The sequence below is a fragment of the Fistularia commersonii genome, chromosome 5 (assembly GCF_037954325.1).
Source record: "Fistularia commersonii isolate RoL2024-O1a breed Wild chromosome 5, RoL_Fcom_v1.0, whole genome shotgun sequence".
NCBI classification, from domain to species: Eukaryota; Metazoa; Chordata; class Actinopteri; order Syngnathiformes; family Fistulariidae; genus Fistularia; species Fistularia commersonii.
Genome location: NC_141288.1, coordinates 19,647,645 through 19,672,802, shown reverse-complemented (window position 1 = coordinate 19,672,802; position 25,158 = coordinate 19,647,645). Strand labels below are relative to the sequence as shown.

Below are 25,158 nucleotides of genomic sequence, written 5' to 3'. Positions count from 1 at the left end.
CAACCTCAGCGTTATGCAAACGAGCAGCTGATGATGATTCTTTCCTCCGCGGGCCGCCTTCGGTAACGCCTCCACCTGGCGAGGAGGGACGACTCGATGACAGCAATAAGATCGCCCGTAGGTGCACCTGTCACGTCGTGTGGAAGGCAGATGATTGAATTACTGTAATATAATTGTAGGCGGTCGGGGGGGCGGATCGCAGGACCGGCTCCAGCGGGAGGATTTAGGATTTATCGATTGAATGCGCGGCGAGAAACAAGCGAACCCCATCGGCGGGGAGGGATCGTTTGACGGTCGATACCGGATCGTATTCATGGCATCGGGAGGTTCGGCACGTGAAGCTCCACCACCATCTGCTTTATCTTCTATTCTCCGCTCGTTTTGGGTTTGTACTTAAATGGATGGAAGCGCTAGCCTGTAATGAGGTTTTGTTCTCTGTAGGTATTTATATCCCTTTCCCCTCGGGCAACTGATCAAATGAGCTTTACATGATGAATTATACACACGGACAATGAGCCAATTAAAAGAGAGGAGCGTATAAATAATCAGCGTAATAATAGTAATAAACATTAAAAGTGCTGTGCAACAAGGGGAAAAAGTAGTTGCGGGGAAGGACAGAATGTACCCGGGACCGAAACGAGACGGGATCTCCTCCGCGCCGCCGTCTGTAAACACGCCATCACGCGTGCTAATCGCACTCGACGCGACGGGTCGCGCACGCTTTTTGTAATCAAACCCGCATCCCGAGCTCGCGTTAGATATCGCAAAGGCGTGTTTCATTATCTCTTGATCCGGGAGAGGAGCCGGAGTGTTACGCAAACCGCGAGGTCGCGGGTTTGACCCCCCCGATGACATCTGGCGTTCATCGGCAGCTGTGCGTTCTGGCGCGGCGGCGGCGCCCTTGAAGAAGGTAAAACCGACTCTTCGGAAGTTGTAAAATGACAGCGACGATCACGTCGTTACTAAACAGAATTGATGTTCCTGCTTATCCGAGAAAATGAAGTTTTTCAGCCTTTCGCTTTCTGCTCCGATTCAAACATTTTCCAATTAATGGGATGTTTTTGTGGACGGCGGCGCAATCAGCCACGGGGTTCTTAATGTTGTTTGGGCAGCTGAGAGGTAATACGGCCAAGACATTAACATATCATTAAAAAGCCCTCATCTCTGTAATTTGCAGCCAGAACGCTGACGCCACACTCTCATTAAGCGGAAGCCTCATTGTCATGAGTTTCAGTGAGACGTCGGGAAGAATCGGGATGGCTCAGCACCGCCGGCGTCACGCTGGGACGTCGGAGGGTCACGTCGCTGCCAAAAAGAGCGTCTCCGAAAGGGGGGGGGGGGGTTGCGGGTTTCGGCCCGGGACGATTCCAGCGGCGCTGCGTTGTTAAAAGTTGAGAACAGAAAAGTAGCCGGAACATGTTTTTATTTTTGTTTTTATTCTCAGTCGTGACTGTTTTAAATGTGAAGGGATGATCCGCGACCTTCAGCCGGGCCGGGCGCCGGCAAACCCCGGGCATCGTCCTGAATTTCCAATACGACGAATGTCTCATGTTTACTTGATAAGCCCGTATAGACTCCTATTTTTCCCATTTATTATCCGCAGGGTGCCCCGACTCTCTGAACGATGCGGTGAAATACGGCGTGAATTTCTCATGTTTGCGTATCTTATAAGATGTCAGACAGCGATTCTCCGGGTTCCTCCAATGTGTGAAGGAAAGACGTGAACAAACATCCCACGTTCTGAAAGGCAACAACTCGTGTTTTGTTTTTCCTACAAACAAACCAATCGACGGAAAAATTTATCTTTTTTTTTTTTTTTTTACTACATTTCTTAACATGTAGCACGGCGTTGACGCCGCTTGCGTGCATCACAAAAATATATATATTTCCGCTCAATATTTATATTCATATTTTATTTTTACATTCTCCAGGACACTTTACTTATTATCATTTCATTTTACTGCCCCTCCTCCTACTGTGCACCTCTTATAAGGCTTTCTTTTTATTTCCTTCTATATTTTTGATATTGTATTGCGCCTAGTCTTTGTGTATTTGTATTTTTATCCTTTATTTGCATATTCATTCTATCGTTGCTATTTGCACACTTTTCTAATGCTGCTAAATTTCGCCGTCATGGGATCGATAAAGTCCGTCTTCGCTTAAAACCAGGGAAGTCAGTTTGTCATCAGACACCTAAAGCTGCTCGCTGTCGTATCAAGTGTGTATTTGGGGACCTTCGTATATAAATATATATGAAATATTGTAAAATGAACATTTCAAATGCAGGTGTGGTAAATCATCACGAGTGATGCATCGAAGGCTCTCGAGTAGGTTAACGCTCCGCGCTTTTAATTCCCTCGGATCAGATCAATCCAAATTTCTTTTCCAGTAGCGTTTGGATTTTATATTTTAAACCTCATATATTCGCCCGCTAACTTTCTTCTGGCGTCGTCACGGCCAATCCCCCGCCTCCGTCCCAACTTCGACCTCTTTCCCGCCGTCGGTGACCATTAGCATCATCCGCGCTCGTGTCCAAACCACCTCGCCCGGCCGGCGTTTTATTTGCGATGGATAAAACCTTTTATCATTTAGATTTATTTCAGGACGTCGCGGCATTTTCCGACCCGGCCCCCCGTGGCCCGAACGCGCTCCTCGGCCGCGCATTTGCCGGAGAACGGGAATCCTGGCGGGGGTTTCGAAAACCCCCCTCGGTCGCCGCTGTTGACTCATCCACAGCATCGGCGTGCTCTCTGCAGGACTCATCTGTGTCAATGTTTGACAGACCCTCTAGTTTAATTACAGATTCCCTTTTGTGCAGCCACCCAGATTTCGGGGATTATCCAATTACCGCGTGCGTGCCGACAAACAAGAGGGCCTCTTTGCCTTTCGGTAATTGGAACGGGGAGCGATGCCAGCGCTCAAAGGAGAAGCCTATCACTGAGAATTATTGAATAGTAGGGTTAAAAAAAAGATGTGTGGTCCGCCTTGGGCTGCTTGTGGATTTCCTCTGATTTCATCAGGAAAAAAAAAAAAAAAAAAAAAAAAAAGAGAGAAGATGGTCGAGGCGATTCCCCCAGACTACATCCAGCTGGCGTGTAGGCGAGCGCCGCTGCCCGAAATCTCTGAGAAAAGAGAATGAAAGAGTCACGCTGTGCCTCTGCAGTTCATCCTCCGCATCGGAGTTACTCCTAAACAATCTTTCGACCTTCCTGCTGCGAGGCGGCTCCGAGGGATATCACAGCGCCGACACTAATGACATCTTTATTTTCTCTTCTTAAAGGGATCCTTTGTTTTCTCGGCGCCGCTTTCAGGGGTCCGATTCAAATGATCCCCGTCGCCAGATCGCCCTTTGCTAGAAAATACAGATTTTCGATGAACTATTCCGGCTCCCGACGTATCTGACTGGATCTCGCCTCGCGGCAAGAAGGTTCCCGGTTGGATTCCAGCAGGGGTTCCTCAGGGGTCTCCGGGTTCCTCCCACGGTCCAAACACATGCGGGACGTTCATCGTGACGTGTGAATTCTTTACGTTGAGATTTTATTATCGTAGCGGTCCAGGACGAACCCACCTCTCGTCCAATCACAGCCCTCCCGCAGGGTGAATGAATGAATTTTGTTGTCAGAACCACCTACAGCGGCGATATGGCGGACCCTCGCTTTTGGTGGGCGTTCCAAGACCCCCCCCCCGGGAAAAATTAATTTCCACAAAGTGACAATTTTCACGGTATTTCCGGATATATTAACCTTCGACGAACCTCACTCAACCCTTTACCGACCTCCCGCAAACTGTTATCGACCCGCCATCCGCTGCTTTACGCTTCCCGCACTCTTGCACTCTTTTGAGTAGTTTTAACGTACAATGAATATTGAAATACTCACCACTGAGAATACTTTGCTGAACTGAAACCGGAATGATGCAGAATTCGCCGTGCAGCAGTTATGGTGATTGAATATATCGAGAGGGTTTATCTTTTCAGCGATAGTCAGCATCTTCCTGCTACGCTTGGGCTCTTTTGGGTAGAAACCGGGCATTTAGGAGGCGTCTTGTTATTCCGTATGAGATCTGGCGTGATAGGAGCGAGTGGGTATCTTTAGCAAATTGTTTAGCAAAGAAGATTTTTTTTGTGTTTTATTGAATGAATTTTAGTTGAATTAAACCATATTTTTTACTGTTTCTTTCTTCTTAGGCTACAATATAGCTATTTAGTCATGGAGGAAAAATTCAAATACTGTAAAAAAAAAAAAAAAAAAAATGAAAGGAATGATAAATCGCGAGAACCGAATTCTAAAAAAAAAAAAATGAAGAAAAAAAATTTGAGAATTAGCGAGGGTCCACCGTATTTCCGTCTCCACCCTTTGCAGTAAAAGTCTCCCTCCGAACTATTTAAAATCGAGAACGTCTGCATGAACTACGCAATGATAATCATCTCTCCAAACCTGTGTGTGTGTGTGTGTGTGTGTGTGTGTGTGTGTGCGTGGGAACATGTGTTTATATATCTGGCAGCACCGATGCGTGGCAATGGCGGGGGGGAAGACTGACAAATGAAAAGAGATATGCAGCAGGCACGATTCATAATTTATTGAACAGCTCTGACATTACAAACGGGAACAAATGAAGCAGAGAACACAAAAGAGCATTATTTATTACAGGAGAATCAAAGGGCGTCCTGGTGGAGGGGAGGCGAGGTGTGTATATGCGTGTGTGTGTGTGTGTGTGTGTGGAGGGGGAGGGGGAATACAGTAGCGAAACATTTCTTACATTAAATCCTACTGTACGCACACACACACACACACACACACACACACACCCGCGCGCTATATTTAGCATCCGTCAGATGCAAATGCAGCAGTTGTTGCTGAGTTTGACCCCGGACTCGACGATTCCTCCGGCTCACGTGGCGGGAACCCGTTGCATAATTGAAAGACGGCGGAGCGTTGTCTTATTTCTTAGAGGTTTTACTTGTTTTTTTTTTTTTTTTTTTTATCGCTTTTTATTTTTTTACATTTCTGGAAGCATGAAGTTTACGGCGCGGTCGGATCATTACCGGAGAATGCGGGGAAAAAAAAAAAAAAAAAAAAAGGCATAAACACCCCGAGGCGAGCAGCCAGGGATGCTAACAATCTATTCCAGCACTACTTCCCCTTCATACGCCTGCTATCTTTAATAATGCAGGTTTTCTTTTCCCATACATGCCTGGCTGCTTGATTCCCCACCTTTAGATTCCCATGGAACCCCGCTGGTCCGCGATCGAATCCTCTCTCAGCCTATTCTAACGTTTCTCCGTTGCTCTGCTATTCTCTCAGACTTTTAAAAGAGCGAGAAAACACACACACACACACACACACGTAGGCACGTGTGCGCATAGGAGTGGGAACCTGCGAAATAAATTAAACCGATAATGCAAGCAAAAGAAACTTCCCATCCCACCCGCTGAATATTAGATCACAACAACTCGGAGCATTGAATAAATCATTAAACCCCAGCAGACCGTATCTATTGCAATTTCATCTTGAATAATTATCCAGCTCATATCAGTGCAGGAGTAATGTCACACAATTGCAAGCATGTGTCAAATCCTTGTAATATGGAGGGATTAATAATTCAGCGTCTCGTTTCCGCCAACAGCCCGTTTAGGCTCTACTCGGATTCCGTTTAGGCGCTGAACGCCGGCACTTTATTTCGCGGCAAACACAAACAGACAGTTGACATTTAAACCCCGTCCCGCCGAACCGGACCCGACGGCGGCGGGATCATTTGAATTTCTTCGCATAATTGCTCGACACCGAGGTTCACTCGAGAGATTTCATTATTATTTTTTTTCTTTTTCGCTGATTAATACCATCATTAGCCGTTTGTTGGCTGCGATGCGCCGGGGGGCGTAATGAGGGGATGGAAATGTAAGCGGCTAGCCGGGAAATGGGTTGGAGATCCCAGGCTGGTGAGGAGGGGGAAACTATACGTGTTTCCCGATGTGTTTTGTTTTCTTTGAGCTGACAAAAAAAAAATACCATTCTCCGTCGGCATGTGAAATATATCTGCGTTTTCCAACCGAAAAACGTCGACCCCAACTTGGGCATAAAATGACTACATGCAATCATATACTTGTAAATACACATGAATATAGTTACATATATTTTTATATTTTATCTTTTTTTTTTTTTTTTTCCACTTTACTGTTCTTTTTGCTTTATTTTTATTATTCTCTATTTTTTTCTTTATTTTTATATAGAGTTATATATACTGCTCAAAAAAATAAAGGGAACACTTGAACAACACAATGTAACTCCAAGTCAATCACACTTGTGTGAAATCATAGTGTCCACTCAGGAAGCAACACGGATTCATTTTGACTTGTTTTAAGGACATTACATCAAAGTTGGATCAGCCTGGAGTTTGTTTTTACACTTTAATTTTGAGTGTGATTCCTCATCCAGACCTCCATGGGTTGATACAATTGATTTCCATGGATCATTTTTGTGTGATTTTGTTGTCAGCACATTCAACTGTGTAAAGAGCAAAGTATTTCATAAGAATATTTCATTCATTTAGATCTAGGATGTGCTTTTTAAGTGTTTCCTTTATTTTTTTTGAGCAGTGTATATTTATCTATGTGTGAGTTCTATATATGTGAGTGCTATTTTGATTCTTCCCCACTTGTCTCTGTTGCAATGTAGTGACCCCCGATTCTCATTTAAACTCGTCAAAACCATCTGAGATGTCTTTACTCGTCGAGGAAAAAACCGAAGCGGGAGATTTTCTCCGATTTCCAGCCGGAGCCGGACGCGATGATCCGTCTCGCCCGACCTACCTTTTTTTTTCCTCCGAGCGCGCTTCCTCCCGCTCCCTATTTTGAGTTTTCTCCAGCTCCGGCTTCTGCAGAGTGACCCTTCCCGCCCCGCTCCCTCCCCGAGAGATGCGGGAATGAGTTTGAAATTTAGGGCACGTGCAGGCAGCATGCAGGTGGGAGGATCTCGGCGGAAAAAGTAGGTCCGTTCACGTCACAAATCTTAATTTGGTCTCTTTCAACCTGAAAACCAATCGATCCGTTCGGGAGTGACTTCCGATCGATTTGGTCTTACTTGTTTTTTTTTTTTTTGTTTTTTTTCGTAACTGCGGTTAGCAGCGATTACCTGGCAGCTGCCGCGTCCACGGGAAACCCGTCGCTTGTTCTGGCGAGCGCGTCGGGCAGCCGCCGCGTGTTTAGTGGCTTCTACTCCTACATGAACCCATCTACCATCACGTAGGAATAAAAAGCCATAAGACACGACGGCGATCTCGCAGGAGGAAGGGAGGGAGGAAAGAACAAGAACGGAGGAGGAAGGAGTGTTAGCGGAGGACTCCACGCTGCAAATAAGGAGGGTTTTGTGCTCTGAGGCGGCAGGTTGGGCAGAAGAGGAACAACAGGGAGGGAGGGAGGGAGGGAGGGGGACCCCGAGAGACAGCGAGAGCGAAGCTAAGCAGAGAGCGGGGTTTGGGAAAAGGAAGGATAGGAGGAAGCGAAGGGGCCCCACAGGTGATGCTCGTCGTGCTCCGTGTTTGCCTTCCACCCCGTGTTTGATGAGAAGCAGATGAATATGTATCGCCGGCGCCGGCGCCGTCGCCGCGTTGAAATTCCTCCGCTAAACTATATTTGATATGCTCAGAGCGCACCGCTCCGATGAGCCTAACCCCACTTCCATCTGCTCGGCTCGCAAACACACACACATGCGCGTTGGGAAAATGCAAGCTCATGTTTCCTGAAGTTTCACGGGTAAATATCCGCTCCTCAAAACTAGCCACGCTCCCGCTAATATCCACTTCGCGGGCGCCGTAAAGCGCCCCGTCTCCTGCGGCGGGGAGGACGGTCACGCCTGCGCGCCGCGGCGCCTTTACAGCGTGAGGGCGTGCACGCGCCGGGATAAATATGTATGACTCCGACGCGGTAGGCTTCCTGCTTTGTATGCTAATGATCTTATACAAGTTTAATAATGAAACGGCGGTGCGGCGGGGGCGAGGAGACGGAGGTGGCGGCGGCGGCGGCGGCGGCGGGGGCCGACACGTCGAGGAACGGCCTCTGCCGGGCCTCACAAGACGAGGCGTGACTGCCGAGGGAACAGATTATATTTTATCTCCGCGATCCTGCGGGCGGCAACGCTGGGGTTTTATAAGGGAAAAATGCAGTTTGCGAGCCGCCGCTTCATAATATAAGCAGTTAAGATTTATTAACGGATAAACAGAAAAGAAATGAATTCGCCGGCCGATGCGGGAAAACGCTCGATTTTTTTGAACGAATTCGTCGCGGACTTTTTGCAGGCTCGACGCCGAGTCTCTCGGACGATCGGAATTCATTACGTTATCATTTTGCCGCCCTTATCGGGAACGCTGGCTGCGGAATGATGGATGCCCGCTCTCGGGTCCGTGACATTTCCACGGCTCGCGCCGGGTGACCGGCGGAGACGCTCGGGTCGCGGGAGGAGGAGGATAATGAGATCAATTTACGTGGAAATCCTGCGACGCTCGATTCCGGTCTCCCGTGTGAAGCATATTTACCGCCGAGCCGAAGTACTTCCTTAAACTCAATTATTCAAATTCCAGCTCATTACTTCCGTGGCTAATCGCTACCGTCATTAAATCTTTAACTATTGAAACGGCCGATGGAGCGAGCCGACGGTTCGAGGGTTATCGGTCGTGGCGAGTGTTCTTTCCGGTGAGTTTGGTGCGTCGGCGCGTCTGCTCACGTGATAAACGCTCTCCGAGATCCTTGTGAGCGCCGGGCGTGGAGGGACGGGCTCCGGCTCCAGGTGGCCTCATCTCCTCGCCTGGAGGGGCCTGAAAACCACAGAACATGTCAGAACGAGAGATAAGATAAGATCAACTTTATTGATCCCCATTGGGGAAATTCCTTTTGCAGCAGCGTAACAGTTGCGTCTAAAAAGAAATAAATATGAATATTAATATGAGTATAAATAGAAAGGCAGGAGACAGGAAAGCATTTTTTTTTTTTTTTTTAATTCAGGAATAAATAAACAGCAGATAAGTAGACGACAACAACAACGGGGATGACAATGGGCAACATTAAGGAACAGTGAGGGTGAGAAATACATACACAACTAGAACTAAATAACAATATATCTGGTGTGATGGTCTGTCAACCATCACAGTTTGACTGCTAAATGATATTAGCGATCTGGAGCGTCGTCATTTTCCTTGACTTTCAGCAGGGTTGCATGAGAACCGCTGTTTTCATCAAATTATAGAATTTGACGAATTTGACGAAGCGTCGCAAGCCAACCGGAGACCTTCCGGCTGTGAGCTTGCGATGTAATTTCGACCCGAACGCTTCAACACGTCCGATTTGATCGTCGGTTTTCGGCGTCTTGTTCTTGTCGTGGCGACTGGACTCGAATATCTTCACTCGAATTTCTTCGCTTCTTCAAGTGAAGAAGAATCAACCAAGACCGGGGATGACGGAGAAACTTAAGATTTGTCTTCCGAAGGAAAGCCGCCGCGCGGGTGTCGGGACAAGCTGTCGGGCTAAACGCCGTCTGAAGAAAACGTTTCGGCCGAAGTCCTCGAAAGCTCAAACTGTGATTTTACGGACAACTAACGGCTCCAAACTGCCATTAACCACAAACCAATTATATCCCTTGTTGAGCAGCGACTCCCTCTTGATGACGGCTGCAGTTTGCGGCGCCTGATGAAAAGCGGAGCTTGCAGACGTCCCCGTTCCCGCTAATGCCTGCGCCGCCGTCGACGGTTCGCGGTTTCGGAAATGAAACCCGGAGGCGTCTCGGGTCGGACGTGCCGACCGGCGGGAACACGGCGTCCTCGGGAGGACGGACCGTCCAAAGTTCAGCTTTTAATTTATCATCCGAGAGGGGTCTTGGAAATTGTTTGGGATAACGCTCGACACAATGAGGCGTGACATCTTCATTGGGGAATGATTGATGGGGCCGCCGGGGGCGGAGGGGGCGTTTGAGAGACGGATCGCTCAAAAAGTCAAGCTGTAAAAGCCCAATAATATGATGAATGGTCAATTTACCCAGGAGATGAGCGGAGACTTGCATGAAGATTAAACGTGCGGTTATGCTACGGACGTCTCCTGGTCACGGAACAGATAAGAAGAAGCTCGCGAGGAGACCATTTAAGTTGCGCGTAACTTCCAGACGGTTCCTCTCGGATATCGCCTCGGATCGATGCCCGCCACTCGTTGCGCGCGGAGAAAGTTCCGGCGACGTTATCCGAGCGCACGCACCTTGTTTTTTACATTTAATAATCAGAGATCGGTGACTTGTGAATGGTTGAGATGCTCGCTTATTTCTATTTGTGACCCTGTGGTCGCCCGGCAACCGGTCCGGGATCGGCTCCCGCGCCCCCGGTGACCGAAAATGAATGAATTGAAATATTTTGATTATTTTAAATGTTTGAGCATTTTTCCTTAAAGTACCCCTCAGCTGCTTTTCTCCAGCCCGTAGAAACCTCCTCGTTTTTACGTTGGTTTGCGCCGATTACATTTCCGAGGCTCGGAATCCAGAGCGTTCGAGTTTTATAGCGATAAGGATAGTTTTGGGAAAAAAGTAATGAATTATTTGTAATGTACTATCTGTTTTTAGGGACGCATTATCAGTATTCCCATGTATAAACACAGTAGCTGTATCTAAAGTCTGGATCTATCGCAGTCACTCATCACTTAACCAAACAATGTCCCCCAGGATTGAATGCATGTTGATAGAGTGACCCAATTTTTTTTTTTTTTTAACATCTTGTCTATAATTGATGTGCAGCTGCAGATCTGATAAGAGCCCGGCTCTGATGGATCTCCAGATCGCTTCTCGTGGAGGGTTCGGGGGGGCCGACAGATGTAGCGTCGTGCATCATAGAGGGATGGGGTTGCCTGTGATCGTTTCCACCCTGCGGCGAACAAAATAGCCCTCATATATCCCTGTAATCTGCATTAGCACTGGAGCACAAGCCAGGAGACAGCGCAGAGGGGGATGAGTAATGGGGCGACTGCTGATTTGGCAGGCCTATATTACACCTCAAAACTGAGGCACGCTCAACTGGCGAGAATATGAAATGAGGATGTTGCAAATGAACATCCTCCCCCCCCCCTGAACGCAGTATTTATCAGCCTATATTACACCCCTTAATGTGTGTGTGTGTGTGTGTGTCCCCTCGAAAGGCTACAGGCTGGTTGCCGCCCTTCCAGCTAATTTTCTTGCAATGTGTTTCCACAGTAGTTTAGGCATCATTTACAAGCGGCTCTTTGGTCGTCCTCGCCATGCGTTCGGGCGCCGCAGCCCAGCGGGCCGACGGGCTGAGCGATGACTGTCTGGTCTCTTTGGCTGACGAGAGGGGGAAGCGGTGGCCCGAAGCCAGGAAAAGAGCCTAAAGTGTCCGTTTACCAGCTGCGGCTGTTATTAGGGCTCGGACGCTCCTTTCAAATGAAGAGGGGATTAAGATGCTCATTTGCATACTTACACTTAAAGTAGCTGGTTGTTGTTTTGAGCCGCGGTGCGTCCGATGACCTCTCCCAAACCGCTCCGACGTCGCTGTTTTAACAGAAATATAGATAAACCGCATGTGAGAAGAACAAAATTAAAAGTATTCAGTGATCCCTCGCTATAACGCGCTTTACTTTTCACGGTTTCGCTGCTTCACGGATTTGCGTCGTGCATTGTGTTCTGCATTCTGATTGGCTAAAAAGTCACTCCGCTTCTTCTCTACATGTGCGTCAATAACATTGCAGTTTGATATGTACACGTACGTAAAACATCTTGCCGAATTTGCATGACGTACGTGCAAATTCTCTTGCAATTTCCAGTTTCTCTAAAACCCTTAATGTTGACAAAACGCTCTGGAGCGACAAAAGGGCCCAAAAGGCAGCGGAAGATGCTATCTATCGCAGATAAAGTGAAACTTCTGGACATGCTAAGGGAAGGTAAAAGCTATGCGGCTGTAGGTCGGCATCACGGAATGAATGAATCTTCCGCTCCTTCCGTAAAGAAGGAAGAAAAAAAACACGAGGACGACAGCAGCGATGAGTTTTAACACGGATGCAAAAAGGGTCGCAACTGTCGGCAACAAGACCATGGCAAGGATGGAGTCTACATCGGCTCTGTGGATTAATGAAAAAAAAACATTACGTCGGATACGAACGTTATCTGCACAAAAGCGAGAATACTGTATCGAAACTTTGCTGACAGTGACAGGGAAGAGGAGGAACAAGAGCTGTTCACGCGGCACCAAGCGCATTTAACTCCAGCAAGGGCCGGTTTGAAAACTATAAGAAACACTATTTGTCCGACTGTACTTTGTTGTTTTTTTTCATAATCATTTTTAATTTTCTCCCGTTTAATCCAATTACTCGGGTGGGCGGTGCTTCACACTGATGATTAAAATTATTATTTGACAGTACAGTACAGAAGTTATTTGTTGAAAAAAACGTTTCTAAAGTACGGTACTTTTATTTGTGAAACAAAGGATTGAGCCTGTAAAACGGTTTGTTCTTTCTTTTCAATTTATAATGGAGTACTTAATTGTATAATACTTGTAAAAAAAAAAAAAAAAAGGTTTCTACTTCATGGATTTTGCCTATCACGGGTTCTTTTTGGAACGTAACCCCCGCGAAAAACAAGGGTTTACTGTACGTAAGTTAGGCCTCTGGCCCAATGATAGGCTCCTCAATATCCTGAGCGCAGGATAAGCAATATGGAAAACGAACGAACGAATGAATGTTTTCCTCCATTCCGCTTTCAGCTGATTTATTGCTGACAATGGCTGTATTGCAAAAAACAAACCGGCGAAATGAAAAATATTTGAATACGACAAATCCTTCAGGGCATATGGATATTGCGGTAGAGCGGCGGGTTTGAGGGTCATCGCAAGGGTTTGCTCCCAGACACGTCGTGTTTTGCTTATCGCCGTGTTTGACACCATCGACGAAAACGGCATTTTAATTTGAATATTAATCCTCCCGATGCCCCTGAGCTGTCAGTCAGAGCTGATGACCTGACGGAGGAAAAAAATAAAAACCTTTTAACCGGCCGTGACTCCAGGCGGGATGTTTTTGCGCTCACCTGCCCTCGAGTGGCATCTGTAGAAACCAGTCAAAAAGCCCAGCGGTGAAATAGCGGGTCAACGCTCGCGTAAAATAATTTTTTTTTTTTTTTTTGAGGTTTATTTACCACCATTCGTCCGTTCCCCAGTTTGGAACCGAGTATTTCAATTACGTGGGTAAATGTTGCGAAACCGGAGAGTCTTTCCGTAGCCTAAATATTTGCAATCTTTCCATCTAATCTTTAAATCCGGGGGAGAAGAAGAAGAAAAAAAAAACAGGATATAAAGCGGAAGCGTAGCAAACGGCGCCTGGCGTTAAACTCCTGTAATGGCTTGTAACAGGATATGCTCACTTGCTGTCTGGAATTAAAGCGTAGATATTACGTCCCCCGGGGCCAATCAGCCGGTTATGTATATTCTACTGGGACATTAATGTAGTATTCTGAGTGTGTGTGTGTGTGTGTGTGTGTGTGTGTCTGCCTGGCACGTGGTGGCTTGATTCGAGTGAAACTTTTCCAAATCTCAATCTCTGAGCGAGAGCGGCGTTATTGTGGTTTCACGTTAAAATGGGATTATTAAGACGAGGGATGAAGCGGCGTCTCACGTCTCCATCAGATAGAGGAGGATCGGCTCATCCGGGGGAAAAACGTCGGCGCCGACGACTTAAGTCGCGTGACGGGGGTTTTGATACGCGACGCGAGCATCTCCGCTTCAAAGCGGCGTTTCCGTCGGCCAAGATCGGGGTTCGACGCGAAAACCCAGACAGGATATGGGCTTTAACCGGAGCGGTTTGGAGAACCCCAAACTTCGGAGGCGCTCTCATACAATAACGCAATTTCCTCCCTCGGAATAAGTCGGAATTCGTTTCCCGTTGAGTTAAATCAACCAGGAAGTGCGGTTTTCTTTGCATCATCGCCTCCGTCACTCATTTATTACCACTCTCTCCCAGGATTGGCTCATCCTTCATGCGTTCATCTGAGATTTTCGGTGAAATTATGTTTTTTTTTTTAAGATAACCCTCGACTCCCTTCGTGTCCGTCCGACCGCTGCCGGCCGTTTCTCCTCCCGGCCTGGTTATTGCATCGCTGCAGCTTTCTGTTTCAAACAAATTGTGCCTTTAATTTTCTTCTTTTTTCCTTCCACCCCGTCTTCCTCGGGAGCAAATTCGCTCCTTATTAAGCTTTATTTGTGCAACATTGAGCAACTGCGGGTCCCGACGTCATTAAGGGACCGCGGGGTTTTCACCAGGTTACCGCTACGCGAGCGTGCCCGCCGCCCTCTTCCCCCCCCAACCTTTATACTTCTGTTGATGGCCCCTAAATTTCTGCTGTTTCGGCTCTTCCGCTGCAGGGGCTTTAGAAGATTGCCTCGCCCCGTTCTCTCGCGCCGCTACGAGGAAAAAGTGCTTGTGGAAGCAACTTGCGAAAGATTAACCTCATCCGCGACGCTCGGGTGCGACGTCTAGCTCGGACTTTAGGTGCGATTGTAAGGAGAGACGCTTATTTGTCTCATATTCATTCATTATAAATACCGCTCTTGGGGTGGGGGTGGAGCCTATCCCCCTATCCCAGCTGTCATTGGGCGAGAGGCGGGTTCACCTTGGACCGGCCAATCACAGGGGAGCATATAGAGACCATTCACCCTCTCATTTACATGCCATATAGAGGCGTATAAAACACTCACCCTCTCATTATTGTGCGTTTTAGACCTTAAATCATTCACTTCTCATATACACATATCACCATTCACCCTCTCATAGTTTATACAGGGATATAACAACATTCACCTCTCATTTAAGACATATAGACGTGACTTTTCACATTGAAATATTCACTCTTTCATTTGGTGTTTATATGGAGTCATACCGCAATTCACCCTCTCATTCAAGACATTTGGAAACATGCAGCTATTAAAATTCTCTTGTTCGCACCTCATATAGACGATATCTATAAATATGAGTGAAAATATAAAAAAGGGAGAGAATTAAAAGGACAAAGATAATAACATGACCGTTCACTCTCTCACATAGAAATTATTCACCCTCTCATTTACAACTCATATATAAAAATAGACAAACAACCATTCACACTTCACATTGAGGCTTTATATAATAACTCACACACTCCCAGGTCAAACAAAGACACACAGCCATTCATCCTCTCATTTAAATGTGTGTGAGGAACCCGGAGAACCCTGAGGAACCACACACACACACACACATGCAATTGTTGCTTCATAATTTGAATAAAAGTAATTCTAGCTTGGCTCCATCTGTCTTCTGGAGATCTCCTGATCTCCAGCGTGGAGGCAAACATGCTGCGAAGTCTAGTTTTCCTCCGTCCTGGCGGTGAAGCGGTAAAAACACAACCGCCCTCCCAGAATGTTAAGTATAGATTCACCTCCCACGTAATGAAGCGCGGCCTCGTCCCGCGGGGGGTCGGAGGGGACGCCGACTGTTTCGGGGCTTTTTTTTCGGGCCGGAGGGAGAGGATCGTCGGACAAGCTGTGCGAGAACGGCGATCCGAGGCCGGACCCGTTCGTTCGCGCCGCAGGCCCGCTGGGGATTCGTGTCCGTGGCGAATTTAAAAAAAAAAGATGAATTCAAGTTGACTAAAGTTTGATAATGTGGGAACATATCACATCTATTATCATATTTTGTATCTTTAAAAATGGAGAGAGGCTTTCAAAAGAATGGACGCTGTTTGATGTGATCCAGACCGCTTATTTTAAGATCGCAGTTGCAGCTAAGGATGATAATCAAGACGTTATCAGAGGATTATAATCTTTCTTCCGGATCAAAATCCCCGATCGAAGCGACTGTAACGCATTTTTTCTGTCAAACAAAATTTATCATCGGCTCCGCAGAGCTTAGAGCTTCCTCTCATCGCAGGAAGGTCCCCGGTGGGGAACGAGAAGGTGAATAATGTCTCCGTCTAGGTTACGGTGGCTCTTCGTGTAAAAATTTACACAAAAAAGGTGAAATTTACTCACCAAAGAAGAAATTCAAGTCCAGTTGCCAAGATGAGAAGATTTCGACAAGAATTCACTTTGCTCATTCTTTGTATTGATTGCTATATAGACATTTTAAGACTATACTTTTCATATTTTCAGATTTAATAAAATAAAATTTACATCAAATTAATCATGGAGTTGATTTGATTTAATAAAAGAATTAATAAAAAGAATAAAATAAAATAAATAAATTAAAATAAAATAACATTACATTTAATTTAATTCAATTTGATTTTGATAAAATAAAATGAAATGAAATTACATTTGATTTAATTCAATTTTATTTGACTTTTATCTTGTCACCGCTTGTTCTTTGTATGACGCCGCCCCTCGCCCAACGACAATAAATAAATGAATGAATGCATGAAGTTCTCGTCATCTAAAGTGCATTGTTTGCGATTTCCGCGCGGTAGCATCAGATTGTGCTCGGCTAGCGACGCCGAGCAGAAAGGAGAAGTGGCGTCGATGTGCGGGCGGCTAAACAAAAGGAATATATTAATAGTGTAAAATCTAAATCCTCCTCTCAAGGCCATAACAAATCACCCTTATCTGCTTCGTCCTCTACGGCTCGCTCTCCTCCCTCGCCTCCTTCCATCACTCAGCGAAGGTTCGCTCCTCGGCGTCGGCGTTGGCGTCGGCCTCGGCGACGGGAACATTTTCACGAAGGCAATAAAACGCTCATCAGCGAAAGGCCCGCCATGATTTTTTAATATGACGACATTTTAATGAGGAGCGAAGAAGACGGCCGCCTCTTTATCAGTGAGTGGCAGTCGCGGCGCTGAAACAGATCTCCCTCCCTCCTTCCCGCTTTACGTTAAATAAAAGTTCGAGCGTTACGAAGATACAAGAATCCCGTCCTCTCCCCCCCCCGGCGAGTCGCCTATCAGCGTTACCGTGGCAGCGCTTGACCCCCACCTTTCCACCGCCATCCAGGGGTTTTTCGCCATTGATTGGAATTTAATCTGAGGACTTTACAGTTTAGCTGCCTGAGGAAAAACCTGTCAGATGGAGTGCGGCGGAAAAAAAAAAAAAAAAAAAGGTGGAGTTATTGGATTGGAGAGGTTGTGATGAAACTGCGGATAAAACCGGCGAGGATCTGGTATCCGCGGTGTTCCTCCGCCGAGCTCATGTGGAGTGGAAATCGCGTGTCCTTTTGGGGAGGGCGACTTAATCCTCCGTGCCATAACGCAAGCGAGACGTGTGGTAAATTAACGTCATAAAACACAGATGTGTGTGTGTGTGTGTGTCAAGCAGAGGAAACATGTATACGGATGAAGAATGATGATGATGAGCGGCGAATCAATGCCCCGCTCGTTACGTGCTGTTATATAACGAGGTGCGATAAGCTAGAGGCCGCGTCCGCGAACGGGCGGTCGGACTCGAGTGACCTTGCAGCCCAAGGTCGCCGAGCGGAGGAGAACCCCCGCCACCCACGCCCCGCTCGCCAAACAAACCCGCCTCTCCGAACCTCCTTCCCTTTCACCACGCAAGGTCATCTCACACCCCGGCGACGCCGCCGCAATTAGCATGCAGCCCGTGGCGCGGCGTGTCTGGCGGCGAGCACGGCGGGGCGCGGCGGGCGGCTGGCCTAATGAGATGCCGGTCGAAGCCGGCGCCCGTGGGATTGTGGGGGGGGGGGAATAAAAAATAAAAAAGAAGTGTGCGCGGCTCCGTCTGACTCACTCTCATCCTGATGCCGGTTTTTCCCACACCGGAGGAGGAGGAGGAGGAGGACGGCGGATCGTTTGGCGTCGAGCGTCCGGCGGGGCTGAAAGGGGGAAAAAACACAGATGAGTCATGAGAGCGGTTTCTTCCTCTGACTAGTTCTGGCGGAGGAAAACCTCGGCGTCCGGAGAACGAACCTCCACCTTTTGTTTTGGAAGTTCTCTCTCCTCCCTGTCCAGCCAGCGGCTTCAACCCCCCGCAGACCCCCATGTGGAAAACAAAGTTAGGGGTGTATAAATGTGGCGGGACGCACAAAGCTGGTGTTTTAACCAGCGACAATTATGTCATCGTTTGCATTCCTGTCACCTGCCGGGTTTTTCTTGAATTACCTTCAAATTCTCAAGATGTTTTCAAGCGCTCGTTTTAAGTTGCAGACCTCCAGGCCTCTAGGGGGCAGTAGTGAGCACGCACGCATTCCCACAGATCACGAATGGGACCGCGTGGCGTAAACAAGAGTCTGGATGAGACGGTGCAGATTTGATCGTTACGAGCCGGGAGGTGTAAATGAACTTATAGGTGCAGTTGGTGTATAAAGCATTAGTCCGGCCGTCATGGCACGTTTGTAAAAAGCAACCCTGCAGAGGTGAGTGGGCTCATTCTCTGACGGAACACGACTTTCTCTTGAACGTGACAAAAGCAAGGTTGTGTTTCAAACGGCATCCGGAGGGGGAAAATATCCCGCCGCCGGAAATCAATAGCGACCACTTCCCTGTCGGATGCAAAGCTGAGCGGCGGAGATGCTTTCACGCCGCCGCGATCTGCTGCAGCGCCAACCGCGTTTATGTGTATTTGTTTAAAAATGTATAATCCCACAGCAGGGGAAACAAAAGGCAATAAAAGTCGTCTCTGAGGTGCGATTAAGTTGTAATGCGGAGGAAATTACTCCGATAAAACTAAAAGAAAGAGCCGCCCGTCTCTTTGGGAGGAGCGATGAGACTTTTGTTGTTTGGGGTTGATGCTCCGAGGGGTCGGCCAAAAAGAGGGGGAAATCAATTTAATTATATCTTAATTCTTAATCGTCAATTAATAATAATAACAATAATAATAATAATATAATTGTAATAATAGTAATAATAGTACTGTTATAGCAATAGCAATAATAATAATAATTCTTATTATAGTAATTGTAATTATTGTAATAATAGTACTGTAATAAAATAACAATAATAATAATAATAATCGTAATAATAGTACTGTAATAACAATAATAATAATAATAATAATAATAATCATACTAATAGTACTGTAATAACAATAATAATAGTAATAATAATCATACTAATAGTACTGTAATAACAATAATAATAGTAATAATAATCATACTAATAGTACTGTAATAACAATAATAATGATAATAGTAATAATAATAATAATCGTAATAATAGCACTGTAATAACAATAACAATAATAATAATAATCGTAATAATCGTAATAATAGTACTGTAAGAACAATAATAATAATAACAACAGCAATATGTCTGGTATGTTCCTATCTATCTATCTATCTATCTATCTATCTATCTATCTATCTATCTACCTACCTACCTACCTACCTACCTACCTACCTACCTACCTACCTATCTATCTATCTATCTATCTATCTATCTATCTATCTATCTATCTATCTATCTATCTATCTATCTATCTATCTATCTATCTATCTATCTATCTATCTATCTATCTATCTATCTATCTATCTATCTATCTATCTATCTATCTTTTCAAACTGTTCAATGATTTGTCGCTGGATTCCTGTTAGGTCAGTTATTGTTCGCTGGAATCAATATTTTTCCCATTTTATTGAAGTCAAAGAGTCAAACCACGAGAAAAGGGGATTTAGGATGAAGACGGAAATATAATATATCTCTAATATAGAAAAAAATAATCACAATATATATGATCAGTGAGACATTTGATATAAATCAATATACAGAGCAGTCTCATATATGACATTTTGGTGTGGAAGACCTTTACTAAATGCCAGCCTCCCTCTCCTTTGCAGTTTTCTGTTTAATTAAAGCACAGACAGGTGACAAATGGAGGCAAGCCGAGGTTTTGTTCGCCTCCGCCCCGCCGGAAGACGCTCCCGCCGGCGTTTCCGTGGCGCTCGTTCCCCCTTCGCTCTCCCCTCAAAAACATCTGCATTCGTCCCGTCGCCCCGCTCGATTATTCAGGATCCGTCACCCGTCTGCACCCCCGCCCCACCCTACCCCCTTTATCTGGAAGAACAAAAAAAAAAAAAGAGAAAATCCTGATCATACACATCTTAAAACAGCCTTGGGGCCTTAAGGCGTGAAGCTGCGACACGCCTGGCGGAGCCCCTGTGCCTGCTAATGGCCCCCTGTTTGTAATGGCATGCGTATAGCGCCGCTTGACGTGCTGCCAAAGGGGGTGTTGTGTTATTGCGGAGCCAATCACCCACTAAGTATTTGCTGGCTCCTATTTCCTTCCTGCTAATGCGTGAGCCTCCCCAATGCCGCAGCTAAATCGACTCTTTACGCCTGACTTGTCACCCTGGAGCGACGCGCGGAGAATCCCAAAGATGCATCGTCGAGGGGAGGGGGGGGGGGGGGGGCGACGTTCCCTGTTGCCGTGGTTACGTTTACGGGCGGGGATGCGGACGGACGGGGTTATGACGCGTTATTTACCGCGACCCTAAATCGCAGAGAGCGATAGCGTCGGATGATTAGGATGATGAAGCTGACGCGACCTTTGCAAGGGTGGCGTTCGGCGGCGATTGCTCACTTTAATGCGCCTTCGGGAGATTCGGAAGCAGCCGGAGTGGAAAAAGAGGATTAAAATATTCCGTGCAGAGGAGTTAAACTTGAAAAGAGGAATTAGTCGGTCGCGTGTCGGAAAATGAGTCAGGTGTTTTGATTATTAATCCCGAACGTGTTTTAATCAAACCCCGTTGTTCCAGCTCATCGAGTGTGAGTTTTTTTTTTTTTTTTTTTTCTTTTTTATTCTTGGCTGCAATCTGAGGGAAACAGCCTGAGGCCGGGGGGGAAACTGCGACGCGCAAGGAAAGAATATTTGACTCCGCGTTCTGCTCGTGACCGCGTGGGGATCCTTCCACATACCGAAATAGCCCCGAATAGCCCCGACGCGTGAATGAGAGGGTGAATTATCGTAATCCCGACTTGTGATTGGTCCGTTTCGGGCCGACGACAGCCCCGATAGGCTCCCGCTCCCCCGACTGAAGGGCGAGCGGCACTGATAACGAATCGATGAGTGAATTTCACGTGAAATCCGATTGATCGCCAAAGCAAAAAGAATTAAAATTGCATATGTGAACACACAAGCCGTCGGCGTTTTTCTCCGAAGCATCCGAACATCCTTTCCGGAATGAAAGGTTCGGGTCGAAGGAAAAAGACCCCGACCTCCTCGCCGGGGCCGCGGTTTAATTTGCCATTGTGGCTGAGAGGACCGGGCGATATGTCACGGCGAGGAGAAACTCCTGCCAGGTACCGATGTCAGGCGTGGAAGTCCACCTGCGCGGTAAACACCGGTGCGCGGCGCTGATAAAGACAAACAAAGGGGAACTATGAAAGTGAGAAGCAAAGTCATAGAGATGCGAGTCTTCAAGGGGTCCGTGCAGGAATGAGTAATATGTGGACGGCCAGGAAAGCCAGACATACTTTGCCGCCGTTATCGGCCGGCACAGATGTGCCTCACCCCTCTCCGCGGCGCTCCCAGCTGCCACATCCATCACACCGGCGCATCTTGGGAGACCGCGAGAACGGCGCGAGCGCCAAGCTTACCATCTGCCGTCATTTAGAAATAAATGACAGGCCCGAGCCTGGTGGGAGCCCGTCTCATTCCGCTGCCAGCCTCGGCAGCCGCGGTGACGGGTCCGCCCAACCTTCCCTTTCCGAGCAATCCATGCGCGAGAGACCTCTGCTAGTCGCGCCGGAGTGCGTCTCCGAGAGAGACTCGGGAGTGGATTCGGTCGGCGAAGCGTGGCCCCCGTACTCAGGGGAGCCGGCAGGTGGAACGGCGCTCTGGAACCGGCTGTCTCCCGGCTGATTGCCGCGGAGAAGCCTCCCCCTCGGCAGGAGGATCTGAAACCGTTTGGACGCCCGCTGATCATCTCGAGATAAAATAAAAAAGCAAAAACACCGGAATAAGCCGGGTTTTACGGCCCGTCTGCGGGCGACGGATGTTCTCCGACACGTTCCTGCTAATTCCTGCTAGTAGAGAAAGAGGGACCAAACGCGGGTCGGCAATCGGACGGTTCTCCCGAGCCGAGCGGTTAGCCGAACTAAACGGTCCGTCCGTCCGACCGCCGCGCGGATGACGGATGGAGCTGCAGGAATGCTAACACACGTAGCATCGCCGGCAGATTTCTCTCGGAGCGCCGCTTCGCCGAGCCCGCGCGTCTTGAAGGCTAATATAAGTTGGGCCCCAGAACCGAGACGGGAGGTAGACATTATTAATTTCACGGATTTGAAAATGAGCCGCGGTGATAAGGCTATCGCTCTCTTATCTGGGGGACGGCGGGGGCGTAATTAAGCCGCTAGCCGGCGATGATGGGGGAGCGCTGTGAAAGGGAAGCCTCGGAGATATGAGTGCGGATTCTTCCGGGCCCGTTTACGAGAGGGATAATTAGATTGGCACTTAATTGCCACCCTTTCTATTTTTAGGTTGGCAGGTTTTTCCGACGCGGCGTCTGCACCCCCTCCCCCCCCCCCCACCAAGCCGATCTTTTATTTTATTTTACTCTTGTGTGGCCAAGGTCGGCGGTAAAGAATGCGGGGCCGAGGTCGGGCCGGAGGGCTGCGCGCTCGCCGAGATTGAGAAGAATCGACCTTTGTGTGCAGCCGGATAGCCGGCAGATTGGGGTCAAGAGCGGGAGGGTGGCGGCGCGACCGCAAGGGTTTCGTCCCTTGAACTTCGGACCGAGAGGGTGGTAACGCCTCTTCCGATCAGTTGTTATCGATCTGCGATCCGCCGCGAAAACGGAATCCGCCAGCTGCCGCATCTGGTGACCGGCAAACCGCGAAACATATCATCCGCGGGATTAAGATTCCCTTCGGCAGGTTGATGGAGGATCGGCGCGGCGCGACGAGCGTCGTGTTCGTCCGAAATCGAATTACACGTCTCGTCCGCCGCGCAGCTACACCTGCTCGTCTTTCAGACGCCGACGGGGGAAATGCATATTTCAAACGATTTGCTCACATGACGGCCGCCCCTCCGGCCCCCCGCCCGCTCTGCAGAAAGATGATAAAACGCGGCCCTTATTACTTAAACATATTATATTCAATCTTGGATGTGCTGTCGGCCTCGGCCGGCCTCGGTTTTCGGTTCATTCCCTCCTCGTTCAGTCGCGTGTCTTCGGGCTCGGTGCGTTCAACTTGAACTGAAAGTAAAGGACCGGTAGTTTATTAGAAATGTCCGTTCTGCACATCTCTGAACTTCCATCTCTGCTGGATCCAGTTGAGAGGAGATAAACAGGCGGCGAGGAAACGCTTCCCCTCAGGGCCCTCCATGGAAAAAGTTTAGACGGCGATTGGTGACATCGCTCTGTCCGACTCCTGTCGCTTTAACGGACGGTGATTTGCGGCGTTGCCGCCGCGTCGGCCGCTCCGGTCTTTGGTCAAACAAACCCACCTTGTTGAACAATGAGCAAATAATGTTATAAATAAAGTAAACACGCATTGATTAATCCGCCGAGCGCATCAATTGTGTTAACATGGACCTGGGAAACGTCAGCCATCCTCAGAATCCCCGCCGTCCGCGCAAAGCGGCGTACGGTTTTGTTTGTGTTTCAGATGAAACGGAGGATTTGTGACATTTCCACCCGGCACGTCCTTGTATCTTGAATTTTAATCAGGAAAAGAAAGCAAACGCTGACTGAAATGCTTTTGACAGCATAAGATTTTATAAGGTAAACTTTTATCATATTTCTGTCTCAACGCAGTGACGCTAATTCGGTTCTTTCTTTCTCACAAACTTTTTGCAGGAACTGAAAGATACGGCTTGGACGGATGTTTCTCGAGTAAACCGGAGGGAGGAAACACCCACGTGCAGTAAGTAGATACTGACAACATTTTAACGCGTGCACAACCACCATAGATGGTACTCAATTAAATCACGAAGTGACGAATCATGAATCACTCAAACGAATCACGAATCACTCAAACGAATCACAAATCACTCAAACAAATCATTCATACAGGATTCATACATCGATCGTCGTGATTCCCAGATCCTCCCCCTCTCCAGCGACGTGCTCTTTTTCCTTCATCGGAGATCCAGTCGACTCCGCCGGAGCCGCTACCGGGCCCTCCTCTGACTTCGGTGAGTCAAACCTTCTCCTTTTACTAGCGATGTAACGGCACTTGCTAGAGGGTTGACACGTATTTACATCAGGAATGCAAATATCGATGTAAATGCCACAGTGGCGCGGCTCGTCGAACTTATCTCGCTCTTGCTCCGCGGCGCGACTTTCTCGTTTCACGAACGACTCGGTCTTTTGCGAACGAACGGATGTCTCTAGCAGCTGACGCGCTCCATCCGAAGCGACCGCTAAAAAGCAGTCGGGGGCTCGGAGTGCGGAGGAGACCTGGTTTCAATTAAAACAAAAATCCAGAGGGTGCAGAACATCACAGAACGTGTCTTTGTTTCTAGAATTGCTTGCTCCGGCAGGGGCCGCCGCTGCCAGCACCCCGAGCACATATTTCAAATTAAAAAGGGCGACGCGGTTCGACCAAAATAGCCGGCGACTCTCTTCGGATAACCGACGCTCAAACGGGGATAAATTATGATTCATGATTTCCGGCGGCGGACGCACAAAGGAGGGTTCCGGGTGTTTGCGGAGCCGACTCAATACGGAGGCATCGACGCACGGCTTTGTGAAATAAAGATGGATGCGGACGAAGCGGCGGATTAATTCACGTCGGGGTCAGATCGGAGGGAAATAATTAGCCGGATCAATCCATCGCCGGTTCATTATAAAGGCTGTCAATGTGAAAAATACAGAATGGTAATGGCCTCCCCTTTTAACGCCGGCAAATTGAAATCAGGATTCCGCGCGGGTCAATTAGTTCGAGCAAAACTCCGGAAACTGTCGAGAAAGTTTTCTAACACCTTCCCGCGGAGTATTTAGGTAATCACGACGACCTTTACCGAAGAACTCTAAAATCGCCCGTCCGACGAGAGGAGACGCTTTTGTGAAACAGACAAACGCTGGAATGTTCTCCCGTCGCCTCCCGACACCTTTTCGGAGTAAACAGGAGGAACGAGGGGAGCCGCCAGTCAGAAAAAAAGCCGTAATCCCCGCTCTTTTCGACAGACACGCGGGAAAATGGAGTGTTATCACCCGGTTTGACACACTCCTGTGTTTTCTCCCCGGGCATCCCGCGCAGGGGGGGTGTTAGCACG

At 47.8% G+C, this 25,158-nt stretch overlaps 1 protein-coding gene across 2 annotated transcripts in view; it reads right to left on the bottom strand.

The window, feature by feature from the left end:
* Positions 1–194: 194 nt before the first annotated feature.
* LOC147234298 (uncharacterized) overlaps positions 195–25,158 on the bottom strand; it is a 58,896-nt gene continuing 33,932 nt past the window's right edge. Inside the window, exons 2-5 of one of the 2 annotated variants that reach the window (XM_086147190.1) lie at positions 17,734–17,818; positions 11,461–11,531; positions 8,718–8,808; positions 195–3,122 (exon numbers count right to left, since the gene is read on the bottom strand). In XM_086147190.1, the coding sequence (XP_086003316.1) occupies positions 3,079–3,122; positions 8,718–8,808; positions 11,461–11,531; positions 17,734–17,818 (291 nt within the window). In that variant the 3' untranslated portion in view covers positions 195–3,078. Of the gene's footprint in view, positions 3,123–7,739; positions 8,809–11,460; positions 11,532–17,733; positions 17,819–25,158 lie in introns of those variants that run through there. The other variant, XM_086147189.1, reaches the window with a different exon arrangement.